This window comes from Lissotriton helveticus, chromosome 8 (assembly GCF_964261635.1).
Source record: "Lissotriton helveticus chromosome 8, aLisHel1.1, whole genome shotgun sequence".
NCBI lineage: Eukaryota > Metazoa > Chordata > Amphibia > Caudata > Salamandridae > Lissotriton > Lissotriton helveticus.
The window spans coordinates 167,607,056-167,622,523 of NC_136069.1; the positions used below are offsets into that span (position 1 = coordinate 167,607,056).

A 15,468-nucleotide genomic window follows, 5' to 3' on the forward strand; every position below is an offset into this window, starting at 1 on the left:
TCATCATTTGGAGAAACAGCAATGAGAGCTTAGAACAAGCTCTAACGACCTTAAATTCCATTGATCAACGCATCCAATTAACTTGGGAAATCAATCCAGAAACCATCACTTTTTTGGACGTGTCAATAAAACTACACTCAGATCATATTTCCACTGATATCTATCGCAAGCCAACAGATCGCAACAATATATTACATTATTCCAGCTTTCACCAAGGATCGTTAAAACAACATCTTCCAAAATCACAAATGGTGAGAGTCAAACGCATAACCTCGGATCCCACGAAAGCAATTGAACGCATTAACGAAATGGGTACTAGGTTTCTTGAAAGAGGATACCCACAACATATTGTGGAAGCAGCCAAAACACAGACACAAGCTTTAAACCGCAGTACCGTACTAAAATCCACCCAAAAATGTCTTAACAAAAGGACAGTGATTGTTTCAAAGTTTTTAAATGTAAGCCTAGACTACAAAAAGATAATCCAGAGACACTGGCGGATTCTAAACTTGGAACAAGAATTCAATGGTATTTTTTATAACAACCCTATATTCGCCTATACAAGAGGCAAAAACATAGGAGAAATTCTTAAAACCACAGATCAACCAGAAACCAAACCTAAAGGTACCAAACCTTGTGCAAATTGCAACAATTGCCACAACATAATTCCGGGTACCAAGGTTATGCGCCCAATGCGAGGAAATGAAATCCGTTTAAATGTCACAGCAACATGTGACACCACAAATGTCATTTAACTACTCAAATGTCTTTGTGGGAAAGTTTACGTAGGCAGGACGGAACGTAAACTTAAAACACGCCTCAATGAACACAAATCAAATATTAGGACATGCAATTTAAAATCATCAGTGGCAGCGCACTTTATTGAGAAAAATCACAATATCTCACAATTCAAATTTATGGCATTGGAAGTCATACAGAAAATTGAGGGCAGAGATAACAACAAGTATTTACTTTGTCGTGAAAACTACTGGTGCATGCTACCAAACCGAATGGACTGAATGATCGAATAGAATTTTCCTGTTTTCTGTAATAATTTACCAGCCCTAAGGGACCTTATCTTCTGCCATTATTCGTTCTCGTGTGGACACATTATCACATACCATACCATCAAATTTTTACTACACCTTTGACATAACACCGTATTACCTCTTTTCACTTTTTATATTTTCGTTATTACCATCACCATGCTAACTGTATTTTTATCACTCACACCCCCGCAGTCTTTTTTCCCTTTTTAACTTTATCCATTTGTCCCCGTGTACCCACTTCCGGCATCCAGAGTTAGCCCGCTCTCTAGCTCGACATTAAACTTGGGCGCGTCACATGATCGTATTCACGTGACGCGCTAACCACCTATGGGCGCCCATATATACAAACTACCAAGAAGCTCCGGCTACAGCCGTGACGCGAGCCTGAACCGATTTCACGCTACACGCATATCTTTCTGTAAGCACCGTTTAGCTTCGGCAAAACCCATTGTATTTTGCCTTTTACAATGTGGTAAATAAATAAATAATACCCTATTTTTGACTAGACATATATCATAACAGATAGCTCAATAAATAAGAGTCAAGATTCGAGGTAGTAGGAGGTTTGCAGGTTTAATACAGCATAAGGACAGGAACAGGTCAACCTGCATAGGAATAGGATGACAGGGCCCAGCAGCTGCTGGGGCTGGGTCTGGGATGAGCGCGCTGACTTTTAATAACAATACATGAGCATATATACATAACGCAAACACATAGCATTACATTGCAGTAGGCGTAGCAGTGGGTGGAGCAGTAGGTGTGACGCGTAGCAGTCGCGAAAGATAAGGGCGAAAGTAGGTGTAACTGGGCGTATACATAGACATGTGATGCAAACGTAACAGGATATGTCATGAATGGGGCGGAAACCATGGAGGGGGCTACCTGGGAAGCCGGGACCTCTAACCTGATGGTGCGCGCAAACTGGCAATGACGTATCACTAGGAGAAGCTGGGGGCTATGAACTCTGTGCTAGGAGCAGAGACTGAAGTCTGGAGAGTCAGGGCGACATGTACCTAAACAGTATCTAGTATCTGATGTTTAGAGAACATGTTGATATAAACTATAAGTCAGGAGAGGAAAGGCTAACTTGATTCTAAGACTGGACCATGTATTATTCTACATGTAGTACGTGATGAAGAATATTAAATGACCATTAAATACAGTATTCTCTAACATGGAGACGTGAAGGCTAGACAATGACGGAAACTATTGATGCAGTTCAGTAGCTTAGGAATGCAGAGAAGGAGGACTGAACTGATAACTGGACTCATAACATACTCTTGGCAGACTCAGAGGCAGAGCCAGGCTGGACCGGGCACTGCGAGGCAGGAAGTAAGTGAAGGGTCGAGGATACAGGTGGGGGCTGTATCCCTCCTCAGCGAGGCTTCAGGAGACAGGAGCTGAATCTGGTGTCCAGGCCCTTTTGAGGCCTAGAAACGGGGACTTTATAATAGAATAACGTGCACACTGAGAAACGTGGCAACGTAGCTTTACATAGGCCTGATATTCGTAGTATTCACGAGGACTGGAAACTGGCATACTAGAGGGGGACACAACTGTAATTGCGTCATTAATCGGACATGGGGAGTACATATGCATATTTAATCATGCACACATAACATATGATGGATGACACGTAGGGACACAGAACATAGCAAAATTTACTTTTCCACATTCCCTCCTTGTCACTACGTTTCCATCAGGAAACATCAATATTCATGATACCATCTATCATTTCATACAGTATCATTTGCTCGTCTCGAATTATCCTGGAACGGGATTTAGAACTGGGCTTGGGACTAGGAATACAAGAGGTAGCACAAATGCCGCAAATCGCAGGGCCACATTGTATACAGAGGCAGCAGCTGAATATGATCGCTACTGCTATACCTAGAAAGGACAATATTTTCCATCCCCATGCGGAAATTATATTCCAGAACCAACCGGACCATGTCCAGGTGCCTGGATCTTGGTGTATCAGATGGGCAATTTTATGGAGTCTGGTTATAGCTGAATAAACAGACGGCGCGTTATTTGGAATGAAAATGCAGCAACTAGATCCGATGACTCTACAGGCCCCGCCCCTATCGGCCAGTATGACGTCAAGGACGAGACGATTCTGTAAAACGACAAATCTCATAGCAGATTGCTCTTCAGTTAAGTTACCTAGAGCAGAGGCAGTCTCATTTATTACAGCTTCAAGGGTTCTGGTTAACCTACGGATTAGTTTACTATTCTGGATAGGTCCTATAAAGAAAAAGAAACCTCTATTGAAATCTGTATACTGTTCTAGAGCAGTTTCAGTATAATCGACAATTGGGGACTCCCTTCTATGTCTAATGTGTACTAGATGTGTATTTCTATGATAATCAGGTGGGGCTAGGAAAACTGGTGGCAGTAGGAAGGCAATGTAACAGGTTCCCTCCCAATCGAGGGGCAGACGAATATATGCGGTTTGACCACAAATAAAATATGAATGACGTGAAGCTTTGAAAATAGATTTCCCACTGTCACTATACTTGACAATAGTAGTACAATCACTATGTCCTACATGTACGGAACCATTATTTCGGACACATAATTCGCCTTTGACTGGCAGTACTGAAATAGCAGGTAAGTCTGGAGTAGTATCAGACTGAACATTCAGGACCATGAAATTCGACGAATAATTACCTAAATTATACACTTCATTTTCTAGATCTAAACCTGTTCGGTGAGGGAGACCTTGCTTGTCTGGGAAACATGTACTGTTAAGAAAAAACATATCTGTTGAGGATGACGTTAACGTGGACCATGCTCCACACGAACCATTATGTGAAAATGGATAAGGAAAAAGTGGCAGAACTCCCTTCGGCATCTGGAAAGGGGGGAGTCGACCACATACCCAACAATTAGTGGCATTGCTGGTCTGGTGTGAGTAATGTAACATGCGGATAAATGAGTTATTACGCATAGCGAGGCGGTAGGACAGTTCATGAGGGGGCAGATCACTAAACGTGTGCTCTACTGTAGCATTAGCAGACTTATTTACATGTGAAACTGGGAAACATAGGTAAAATGCATAACTGGTGCAGGAAATCATAAGGCTGGAAAACAATATGAAACATAGAAAAACGATACATCGGATTGAGTTTTGACTAACTCTCTCACTATGGGGGTCTATTTTATACATGTCAGAAACAGTCTAACCGTTTCACCTAGGGGAGGACTTAGACAATCAAACTGACTGACTTATTTTACTAGACCGTAGTTTCTGTTTATACTCCTGCTGCGGAGTTTTCTCTAACAGGGGAGGGGTTGTAGCAATGTCTTTTGCGGGACAGTCCTTGAGAACAATGCTTTGGCAATCTTTCAAATCCTGGGAAATGTTTTTCAAGACGGGTTTCAGTCCATTAAAAAGTTTAACATGAGAAAGGTGCACCCAGCCCTTGCGTCCTTCCAACTTCACGGCTGTACGGGTGGTGAGGAGGACCTGTCGGGGCTCTTTCCATCGAGGCTCCAGCGGACTTGATCTGTCAAAGTTGCGGACCATCACCATGGATCCTGGAACGATTTCATGCGGTGCCACCTCGGTATTGTCTGGAAATGCGGCGGCAACCTGTGAACGACATGAGTTGAGGGCAGACATCAAGGAAGCTAGGTAATCTGTCAGCATATTACTTGAAACATCGGTAATACTTCGGGGTCTAGGAGTACCCCACATATTAGGGGGGCGGCCGAAAACGACCTCATACGGGGACAGACCTGATCTGGAATGTGCGACCATGCGCATATACAATAAAGCGACTGGCAGGGCTACTAGCCAGTCCACACCTTTTTCTTTACATATTTTGGCGACTCGGACTTTCAGAGTCTGGTTATGTCTCTCAACGAGACCGGCTGCTTCAGGATGGCGTACACAATGGAACTTCCACTGGTACCCTAACAAAAGGGAAACGTGCTTCATTAACTCTGAGGAGAATGGCTGGCCGTTATCAGAATATACGACTCTAGGGAGTCCATAACGAGGGAAGAACTCACGAACCAACTGCTTGGCAGTGGTCGCGGCTGTGTAATCTGGGACTGGATATGCTTCTGTCCACCTGGACAAAGCGCATACAACTACAAGGACATACTTGAAACCTCGACATCGCTCCATCTGAATATAATCCATCTGGAGGACTTCAAAAGGGTGGTCAGGGGGCTGGAAACCACCTTGTTCCACCGGGACACTTTTACCTGGATTAAACTGACAACATATCATACAGGTACGGACTTTCTGCTTAGCTGCAGCTCGTAAATGCTTGTTGAACCAAATGTTCTGGATACTGTCTAACATAGCTTTTTCTCCTAAATGTGCTGGACTATGTGCGGTATTAATAATGACTTGAACCATAGAGTCGGGGAGAAACCATGTGGCTCTACCCTTCGTTACCCATCCTTGATCTGTCTGGACCCCTCCTTGTTCGGACCATTTCTTGATTTCATCGGGAGTAGCATGTAACTGGATATCTATGACATCTTGAGTAGGGTCCTTAACTGTCATACATGTAATCGGATCTGGAGTATGTGTCATGTTAACTGGACTGTCTAGAGTCTGTGCTGTAAGCTTGGCTGTGCGATCTGCTAGATCATTACCTCGGGAAATAATATCAGTGACTTTCGTATGTGCTTTGCATTTCATGATAGCAATGGATGTCGGTAAATGTATGGCATCTAACAGAGCTTGAATAAGGAGACCATGCTGAATCTTGGTTCCATGAGAAGTCATGAAACCTCTCTCCTGCCAGAGCACTCCGAAGTCGTGTACGACTCCGAATGCGTAGCGTGAATCTGTGTAAACGTTAACTTTCAGGTTCTTGGCGTGTATGCAGGCTTGTGTCAGAGCAACTAGCTCTGCTGCTTGAGCGGACAGAGTGTCAATACGGTGTGCTTTAATAACTTCAGTGTCAGTAGTCACTGCATACGCGGCGACTAGTTCTCCTGTACTAGTTCTCATACATGAACCATCCACATAAAGTGTCAGGTCAGGGTCTGGTAACGGAATATCTGTCAGATCTTGTCTTGGCTTTGTCATAATGTTAACTACTTCCACACAATCATGCGTGGCAGAATTTGAAGTAACTGATGGTAACAGTGTAGCAGGATTTAAAATGTTGCAGCGTCTGATTTCTATGTGTGGCTGGAACAGTGTCAATTCATAACCTGTTAGACGTGCAATTGTCAAGTGCTGAGTTTGTGTTCGGTTTAGAAGAACTTCCACGGAGTGTGGGACTTGTACTGTCAAGGTGTGTCCTAAGACTATGGAATCACTTTGTCTGATAGCTAGTGCTGTGGCTGCAACTGACTTAAGGCACGCAGGCAAAGCCTGGGCGACTGGATCTAATGTGCTAGAAAAATAAGCACAGGGCTTGTATTGTCCTGCTTGATCTTGTGTGAGAACTGATAATGCTGTACCTTCACGTTCAGTAACGAAAAGTGTAAAAGGCTTACTGTAGTTAGGTGTGGCTAGAACTGGAGCTTGGCATAGGGCTTTCTTTAACTCATTGAAACTAAGTGTATGTTCAGATGTCCAAGGGAGGACAGTCGATACGGCTGCCTCCTGTGTCGTTAACTGTATCAGTGGTTTGGCTAGAAATGCATACTGAGGAATCCATTGTCTGCAGTAAGAAGTGAGGCCGATAAAAGCTCGTACCTCCTTCTGGGTCTTGGGCTGAGGAAGACTCGCTATTAACTGGATACGGTCTGGTGTCAACTGCCTACCCCTCTTGGACAGTAAGTGTCCTAAGTATACCACTTGCTGGACACAGAATTGAAGCTTAGAAGGGGACACCTTGTGCCCCATCTCGGCTAGGAAATACAAGACTGTAAGGGATGCCCGCTCGCAAGCACGTTCAGAACGGGCTGTGACCAGTAGATCATCGACATACTGGAGCAGGGCAGTGTCAGTTGGCATGTGAATGTTGTCTAGTTGTCTCTTGAGTGCTTGACTGTAAATACTAGGACTTTCTGTGAAACCTTGAGGAGCGCGTGTGAACATATAGCTCCTTCCATTTAAACAAAATCCGAAAAGGAACTGGCTGTCTGGATGAATAGGGACACTGAAAAATGCATTCTTGAGGTCGATTACTGTAAAGAACATGGCTTCGGAATCAATGGCTGTCAATAGGGAAGAGATGTCTGGGACAACTGGGTACTGCGGAATAATACATTTATTAAGCTCTCGTAGGTCAATCACTAATCGATATACTGGGGGTGCATTTGGATCAGTACGTTTCATGACTGGAATGATCGGAGAATTACATACATTGGAGTCAGTTTTTACAACCACTCCTTGAGCGATGAGCTCGTCAATAATTTTGGATAAGGCTGCTACAGCCTCAGGTGGCAATCTGTACTGTCTGATTCGTGGTAACACTACGCCTGGCTTGAGAGTCACACGATAGGGTGTGATTTGCATATAACCTACATCAGTTGGACCTTGCGCCCATAGATGCTGCGGAACATTAGACAGTCTCGAATCAAAATCTCGTAATACATAGTGACCCTTGAAGTCACGTAGGAACAATCGTATTCCCTCTGGGGAACAGCATATAACTGCACCCAACTCTTTCAGTGTCTTAATGCCTAATAGGTTTTCTGGACATGACTTAGTAAGTAACAGATCAGTAGTGCGGGACAATGGACCTACTTCTAGAGTAACTGGCTTTGAAATCTCATTTACGATAGGTTTTCCTGAAAATCCAAGGGAAACATTTCTTGAGCCTGAGAGCGGAGCCCCTGGAACTTCGGCGTGACTAATTGTGGTCCTACTTGCCCCTGTATCAATCAAAAACTTTCTGTCTTTCCCTAATACTTGACTGTGAACATAGGGACCTTCTTGATCTACAGGTATCTCGATGAGAGGCAAGCCTACCTCCCTCTCTAGGCTGTTTCATGAATACTGCTGGTACTCTGGATACTCAGACTGTGCATACTGGTACATCTGCGATGTAACATGCTGTGTTGCAGCAATAGGCTGCGGTGCGGTAACTGTCTGTTGTGCATTCTGTGGCTGAGGAGTCTGTGAAACTTGCTCTTGTCTAGGCGGACGTGGTCTTTCCTTAGTCTTACCAGTAGCTATGTTGTGTTTCAGAACTGCACACTCATTTATAAAATGACCTGGCTGTTTACAATAATTGCAGTTCCCTTTAACGGGAGCTGCAGGATGACTGGCTTGATTCGGACCCCTCTTCTGACTGTCTTGAGGAACAGATTGTGCAACTAGTACTTTCATTTTCGTGTCTTTCATACGTTTTCTCTCGTGTTCTTGCTCTTCCCTGATTCTATTCTGGTGGTACTGGAGCATCTGGAGCATCTGGGACGGAGTATTAGCTTGCCAGGTGCTTTCGACTTTCAAAACTCGATTTTTAACTTGCGGGCTTGAATTCTCGACTAATTTAGTAACAAAAAGGTGAGGGTATGACTCACTACTTGTCTTGAGGCCACTATTGATGCTAAAACATTTTTCAAATCTAGAATAAAAATCACTAATATCTTCCTCTTGTTTCTGTTTACAGGCTGAGATTGCATCCCAGTCTTCCTTTTTCGTTGTTAATAATCTGGGTAAAACTTGAATCAATAATTCTGGTAATTCTTTACATTTCTCTCCTAGACCGGTACCTGGTACTCGTGCCTTGTCTTCAGCTTCTAGAACTGCCCAATCGATCTTTTTCTCTCCCACCTCCCATTCTTTTTCCTTTAGCTTTTCATACACCCCTGCGGGCAACAGGACCTTTAACATTTTAATGATATCTGGGTAAGTGTATTCTCCCATACGGAGCATGTCTTTTAATTCTCTATGGAACCCTGCTGGATCTTTGTCATGACAGGGAATTAATTTCTTCATTTCGAGGAGTTCCATCTTTGTAATCGGGGTGTAAACAAACACTCGTTGCATTTCACCGTCCTCTGTCTTAACTGGATGCACTTCTCGTAACGGGTTCTGTCTTTCCATGTAAAATGGTTTACTTTCTGGGGGTGAGACATGAACAAAATACGGGTTCAGAAACGTTCTATATTTGTGGCGCTGTTCTAGAATGACACTAATTAAGTCGGTACCTAGACCTCTCCATCTATACTGGAGTAACTCGTTCAGGACATCGTGTAACGGACCTGGATCAGAGTGCTGACCCTCATACAGAGTAATGAGGTGCTGGATCATATACATACCCACCAGTCGCTGCTCGGCTGGGGGCAATTTCAGAAACATTTGTGCCACTATTTCGTCTGGAAAAGTGGTAGAATCAGTAATCCATCGGACTGCTGATCGGGCTAGTTCTTGTTCATGCATGGTACTTAACTCACTGTAACCGATTCGTGATTTCAGAATGCGATCGGTAGCTTGGAACACTTGTTCTAGGGAACCTTGTTCTGGTGCTGAATGATGGAAAATTGGCTTGTGTTCTAGGCGTAAATGGCGATCTGGAAATCTAGATTTTCCTACATACGCTATTCTGGCGGGATTCTCGTCCTCTACCTCTTCAGTATCAGAGTTACTTTCTTTCTCGCTTACTTGTGCTGCTTTACGTTGTTCGTGTATCTTTATTATTTCTCTACGGATTTTCTTGTACATACTCTCCATGGCACTAATGGTATTGTGCTTACCCTCGGCTATATTATCACTCCACTTTGTCAGGGTTTTCATTTCGGCCGGATCTTTAGACGGGTAATCTTGTTCTCTTATTAGACAGTTAATTAAAAACTTTAATATCATACGCTGGATCTCAGCTTTCCTTTGAGACATGGCATCACTAATACTTTCTGGATCATCCCCTGTACGGATGAAACGATATATTCTGTCTAGATCTTCTTTCATATCGGGTAGGGTGACTAGATACTCGGTCACCCTCCTTACGCGTACTGAATATAAAACCATATTATTCTCGCCTGGGACTGGGTCATAGGCACATTCGCCAAGGGCTTGCCTGATTTCTGCAACAGACTTATTACTCTTGGGAGTACGCTGTGATGCTTGAGCATGTAATTCGAGTGCTGATAAACGCTTGCGTGGCGGCGGGGTTTGAGGAGGACCTCCTCCTGCGGCCCCTAGACTAGAATCGTCGACTGATATTCTTCGTGGCGGAGCGGGAAATTGAAATGCTGGCTGGACCGGGGGTACCGTAGCAGGTACTGCATGGGGTGCCCCGGTGTCTGGAGAAACAGGATGTGCCTGATTTACTGGGACTGGCGGAGCGCGAACAGGATTTGCATATTCAGGGACTGTGTCGTCCAGATAGGACGAAATGAAAATATCAGCTGCGGTCTGTTTGTGACGTAGCTTGGTCGGAACTAATGGTGGCGGGAAATTACTGGATGCCTCCGGGGTCGCTTTTGGCAAGCCCTCGGCAAGAAGAGGGTACATACCCTTAATAAGGGCATTCCTCTGTCTGTCTCTCTGTTCAGTTTTGACTTGTTCACCTATCTCGATTAATTCTTTTTCTTGGGCTCGCTCTAAGGATTCTCTACTTAATTCTGATTTTCTGATTTCTTTTTCAGTTCTTTTATGAGCTTCTTTACGCCATAACTCGATGGCATCTTTCTGTGACTGTCTGGCTTTCTTTTTCCATAATGCTTCTTCTACTCGCATGATGCATTCGGCATCCCATGTACCCGATACGGGCCATCTATACTTTTCTTCTAACTGTTTGGTATACTCTACCCATAAATCTAGATACAATATGGCACTTATGCCATGTTTCTGATACATAAAGTGACCTGGACTGTCCCTGGGCGGGACGGGAACTGCTGCTTCCAGCAGACCCTTTCTAGTTTTTAACTGACGTAACTTGGAAAATATGGGCATGACTGAACTGTAATCTAGACACAATACAATACACAATGAACACGATACTTATTCCCCATTCATACCACGACATTGAAATACATGAAAAACATTTAAAATAACAGTTCGAACAGAATACTCCCTGGAAATACTGAGAACAGACACATAAATTTTCTCGAGAACAGAACTGACTAGAACAGAAACTAGATGCACTGCTGAAACAGTACGAAACTTACCGGTCTCATAAAGAGACACGTCAGGACCCGCATCCACCGACGTGGACACTTCGTTTGTGGGACTGTGTACCACCAACCCACAGACCAGAGTCAATTAAATTGACCCTGTCTAGATACCACCCCAGTAACGGTACTCACCGGGCAGCAAGAACGGAAGGCCTCAGACTGGACTGGACTGCTACGACGACGGACGACGAACTTCGGACTTCGGACTTCAGTTACGGGTGGACCTCCGGATACCTCGGACCTTGGACTCTTGGCTTGGGCTCTGGTCGGGACTCGCCGCGTTCCTCCACCGTCTCGTCTGGATGCTGGACCGCCTCCTCCGTCTCCTCCGTGGGCCTGAGGGATACTTGAGCAGAAATATCTGCCACTGCGCAGAAGAGTTCCGTCACGACTGCAGAGGGTCAGGGGGTCGGCGTGGCTTCACCGACGCGTGGGGAAAGGGCAAGTCCCTATTCGGGCGCCATTATGTGGTAAATAAATAAATAATACCCTATTTTTGACTAGACATATATCATAACAGATAGCTCAATAAATAAGAGTCAAGATTCGAGGTAGTAGGAGTTTTGCAGGTTTAATACAGCATAAGGACAGGAACAGGTCAACCTGCATAGGAATAGGATGACAGGGCCCAGCAGCTGCTGGGGCTGGGTCTGGGATGAGCGCGCTGACTTTTAATAACAATACATGAGCATATATACATAACGCAAACACATAGCATTACATTGCAGTAGGCGTAGCAGTGGGTGGAGCAGTAGGTGTGACGCGTAGCAGTCGCGAAAGATAAGGGCGAAAGTAGGTGTAACTGGGCGTATACATAGACATGTGATGCAAACGTAACAGGATATGTCATGAATGGGGCGGAAACCATGGAGGGGGCTACCTGGGAAGCCGGGACCTCTAACCTGATGGTGCGCGCAAACTGGCAATGACGTATCACTAGGAGAAGCTGGGGGCTATGAACTCTGTGCTAGGAGCAGAGACTGAAGTCTGGAGAGTCAGGGCGACATGTACCTAAACAGTATCTAGTATCTGATGTTTAGAGAACATGTTGATATAAACTATAAGTCAGGAGAGGAAAGGCTAACTTGATTCTAAGACTGGACCATGTATTATTCTACATGTAGTACGTGATGAAGAATATTAAATGACCATTAAATACAGTATTCTCTAACATGGAGACGTGAAGGCTAGACAATGACGGAAACTATTGATGCAGTTCAGTAGCTTAGGAATGCAGAGAAGGAGGACTGAACTGATAACTGGACTCATAACATACTCTTGGCAGACTCAGAGGCAGAGCCAGGCTGGACCGGGCACTGCGAGGCAGGAAGTAAGTGAAGGGTCGAGGATACAGGTGGGGGCTGTATCCCTCCTCAGCGAGGCTTCAGGAGACAGGAGCTGAATCTGGTGTCCAGGCCCTTTTGAGGCCTAGAAACGGGGACTTTATAATAGAATAACGTGCACACTGAGAAACGTGGCAACGTAGCTTTACATAGGCCTGATATTCGTAGTATTCACGAGGACTGGAAACTGGCATACTAGAGGGGGACACAACTGTAATTGCGTCATTAATCGGACATGGGGAGTACATATGCATATTTAATCATGCACACATAACATATGATGGATGACACGTAGGGACACAGAACATAGCAAAATTTACTTTTCCACAACAAGACAAAACTGAACTGATGTTAATATTATTTTTTTGGGCAAACACTCGTGTAAGCTTCGGCGAAGCGACTAGAAAGCAGCTTTGGAATATGTGGTAAAAGTTCATGCGGCAAAACCGGCATTAATCTTCCCTGATGAAGGGCAGTATTGGATGCCCGAAATACATTGGATTTAAGATAATGCCGCATATGCAAAAAGAAATAAATGGATTGTAAATGTTCAAGAAGAATAAACGAATGGAGAAAAGCATAGCAAAAATATGAAATATATCTTGTGAATAAAACATTGAATATATATAACTTCAACACAGTGGAAAGAACCCTCATTTCACACTGAGGGGAGTATGGTGTGCCCACAGGGATGCTTCTAATGTTCCATTGGAAGCACGTTTTTTGTTTCAATTATAGCGCCTCAGGACGTCAGACGCCTCCTGTGGAGCACCCAAAAATCTAGCAGAAATTTCAATAAACTCTTCATAAAATAGCAGTGCACCTGCCTCAACACTTTAATCATATATTACAGACATCACCATTATCAAGTTAGAAGCCATTACGAAAAAGCTTTCCAGTAAGCCTTTTTTCCTTACCATGTGGGATGATTGCTCACAGAGTTAAACCACGCTTTTCACTTTACGTTGTGCACATCACATTTGACACTTTTTTCACTAAGCATGACATCGTTTTCGCATGAATATCAACAACATGTTACTGTTTAGGTTTGTGATGACCTTATGTATTAATCATCAGCTATGTTAATTCAATTATAGATATACTCCCAGATGAAGGGCACTGGCCCGAAATGCATTGGAGCCAATATTGAGAATGTGAATTTATTTTCAAATATGAATGAAGAAATGACATCAATTTCTAAATTAATGGAATAAAATGCAAAGAATCAACTAAAACGTTCACAAATAGAAACAGGGACACCAAAGTGCTGTTTTTACTTAGCATGTGGTGGGTGTTCATTTGCATAGCCACTTGTATGTTTTAAAACTTCCTTTTTGTATCTCATTCTAGGAATAATGTAATTTCTGTGAGACATTGCTTTGTTGAGTAAATCTACTTGAGTGGTGTGCTTAGATGTTTAGTACAAATTTTTACAGAACTGATTTCTAGAAGTGTTGTTAAATTCTGCCACCAGTAACTAGAGTTAACAACTTGGTTTTGCCCAGGTAGACACTCCTGCAGTGGTTTTAATGAGGGTCCTGTCCAACTCATAACCTTGGGAAAAGATGTTAAGTTCTTGCGCAATTAGTACTTTGAGAGAGGACATTTGAGTTTTTGTTCTACAGTATGGGCTCTCCCTCAGCAAGATGAGGATACATAAATACACGAGTTCACACTGCCAGGAACCAATCAATACTGTAGCTAGCAAATACAAGTGAAAGTAAGAGAGATAGACAGATGGGCCACACAACGGCATTCCTTTGGAAAGCTAACCATGGAAAAGACATAGCTCACTCCTACCATACTAACCTTGGAGCTCGTGCGAGGCGCAAGACCCAAGAAAAAATTAATTTCATTTCCTTCCTTGGCATCAAAGAAAGAATCGAAGTCCTAAAGGAAAGAAGCAAAGATACATTCAACAAAGTACTTATCGACTTTACTGTATAGTGCACAGTTAATAGACATTTGTTTTTACAGCTATGCATGGACATACTTACTGTATTAGTTCTGAAAATATGAGTTTGTTCTACATACGAAAATATTTTTTCTATCTTCTGTGTTTAGTAAAAGACTGGTGTGTTTCCAAAACAGATAGTAGTCTGGAAATCGGAAAGCTAGTACTAAACATCTCTAGACAAATATTGTTTATGCCAATAATATTCCCAAAATGTTTTTTTGAGTTTGTACAGTGCTATACGATGAACCATTAGCTCCTAGCCATTCTGGGTTATGCATACAATCTTTAAAAGCTATTCATCCAAAACCACAAACGTACAGTCCTGTGTGCACATTTTGCAGCATGTGAATCGATACTTCTAATAAACAATACAGGACACCGAAGGGTATTCCAACCGCCATAGACCCTATCAGTCCATAGTCACAGCATGCCTTCCTAGTTTCGAAGGGGCTGCCCACAATATCTCGAATGTCTCACTTCACCTTGAACCAAAGCTCCTTTGGTTAAAATGTCAGCTTATTTATGATCAGCTAGGCTCATCCCTTTTTCCCAGATTGCATTGATGCCAAAAATACAGCAGCCTCAGAAGCGGTTCATACCTTCCTTCAATTCGGCTGTCCATGGATTTAGTACTTCCAAGGTGATGTTAGCAAATCTGAAATGATGTACAGTTGAATTGTTCCGAACCCTCTGAGCACCACATGCAAGTACTTTGCTGTGCAACCCATGATATTCATTAGGTCAATTGTAAGGCTATTTTAAAAAAGCGCTTCAGACATTTAAGAGTTGGCACGAGTTCTTATTAGTTGCTCAAAATAAGAATATGAAGCTGCATCAGAAGATTCCCTATCTTCTCAGCAACCTCTTAATCAATGTTTATGCAGTTTTTTCAAGGTAAGGTCACATATTAAATTTGACTTCATATAAAGCCCTATATTCCCGCTCTCTGAAAACCGACATTTATTATTTCACTAAACATTTGGATGTGTCTTTGGCTAATCCATTGAACCACCAAGTTAATGAACTTTTCATAAATCTTCGCCCTACCCAACTGGAGTTAAAGAAGGCACACATA

At 43.2% G+C, this 15,468-nt stretch overlaps 1 protein-coding gene across 8 annotated transcripts in view; it reads right to left on the bottom strand.

Annotated features, from left to right (window-relative positions):
* Nucleotides 1-15,468, bottom strand: part of SH3BGR (SH3 domain binding glutamate rich protein) — a 456,857-nt gene that overhangs the window by 161,880 nt on the left and 279,509 nt on the right. For all 8 annotated transcript variants that reach the window (XM_078656835.1, XM_078656834.1, XM_078656829.1 and 5 more), the window contains one exon: nt 14,246-14,326. In XM_078656835.1, coding sequence (XP_078512961.1) covers nt 14,246-14,326 — 81 coding nt within the window. The remainder of the gene's footprint in view (nt 1-14,245; nt 14,327-15,468) is intronic.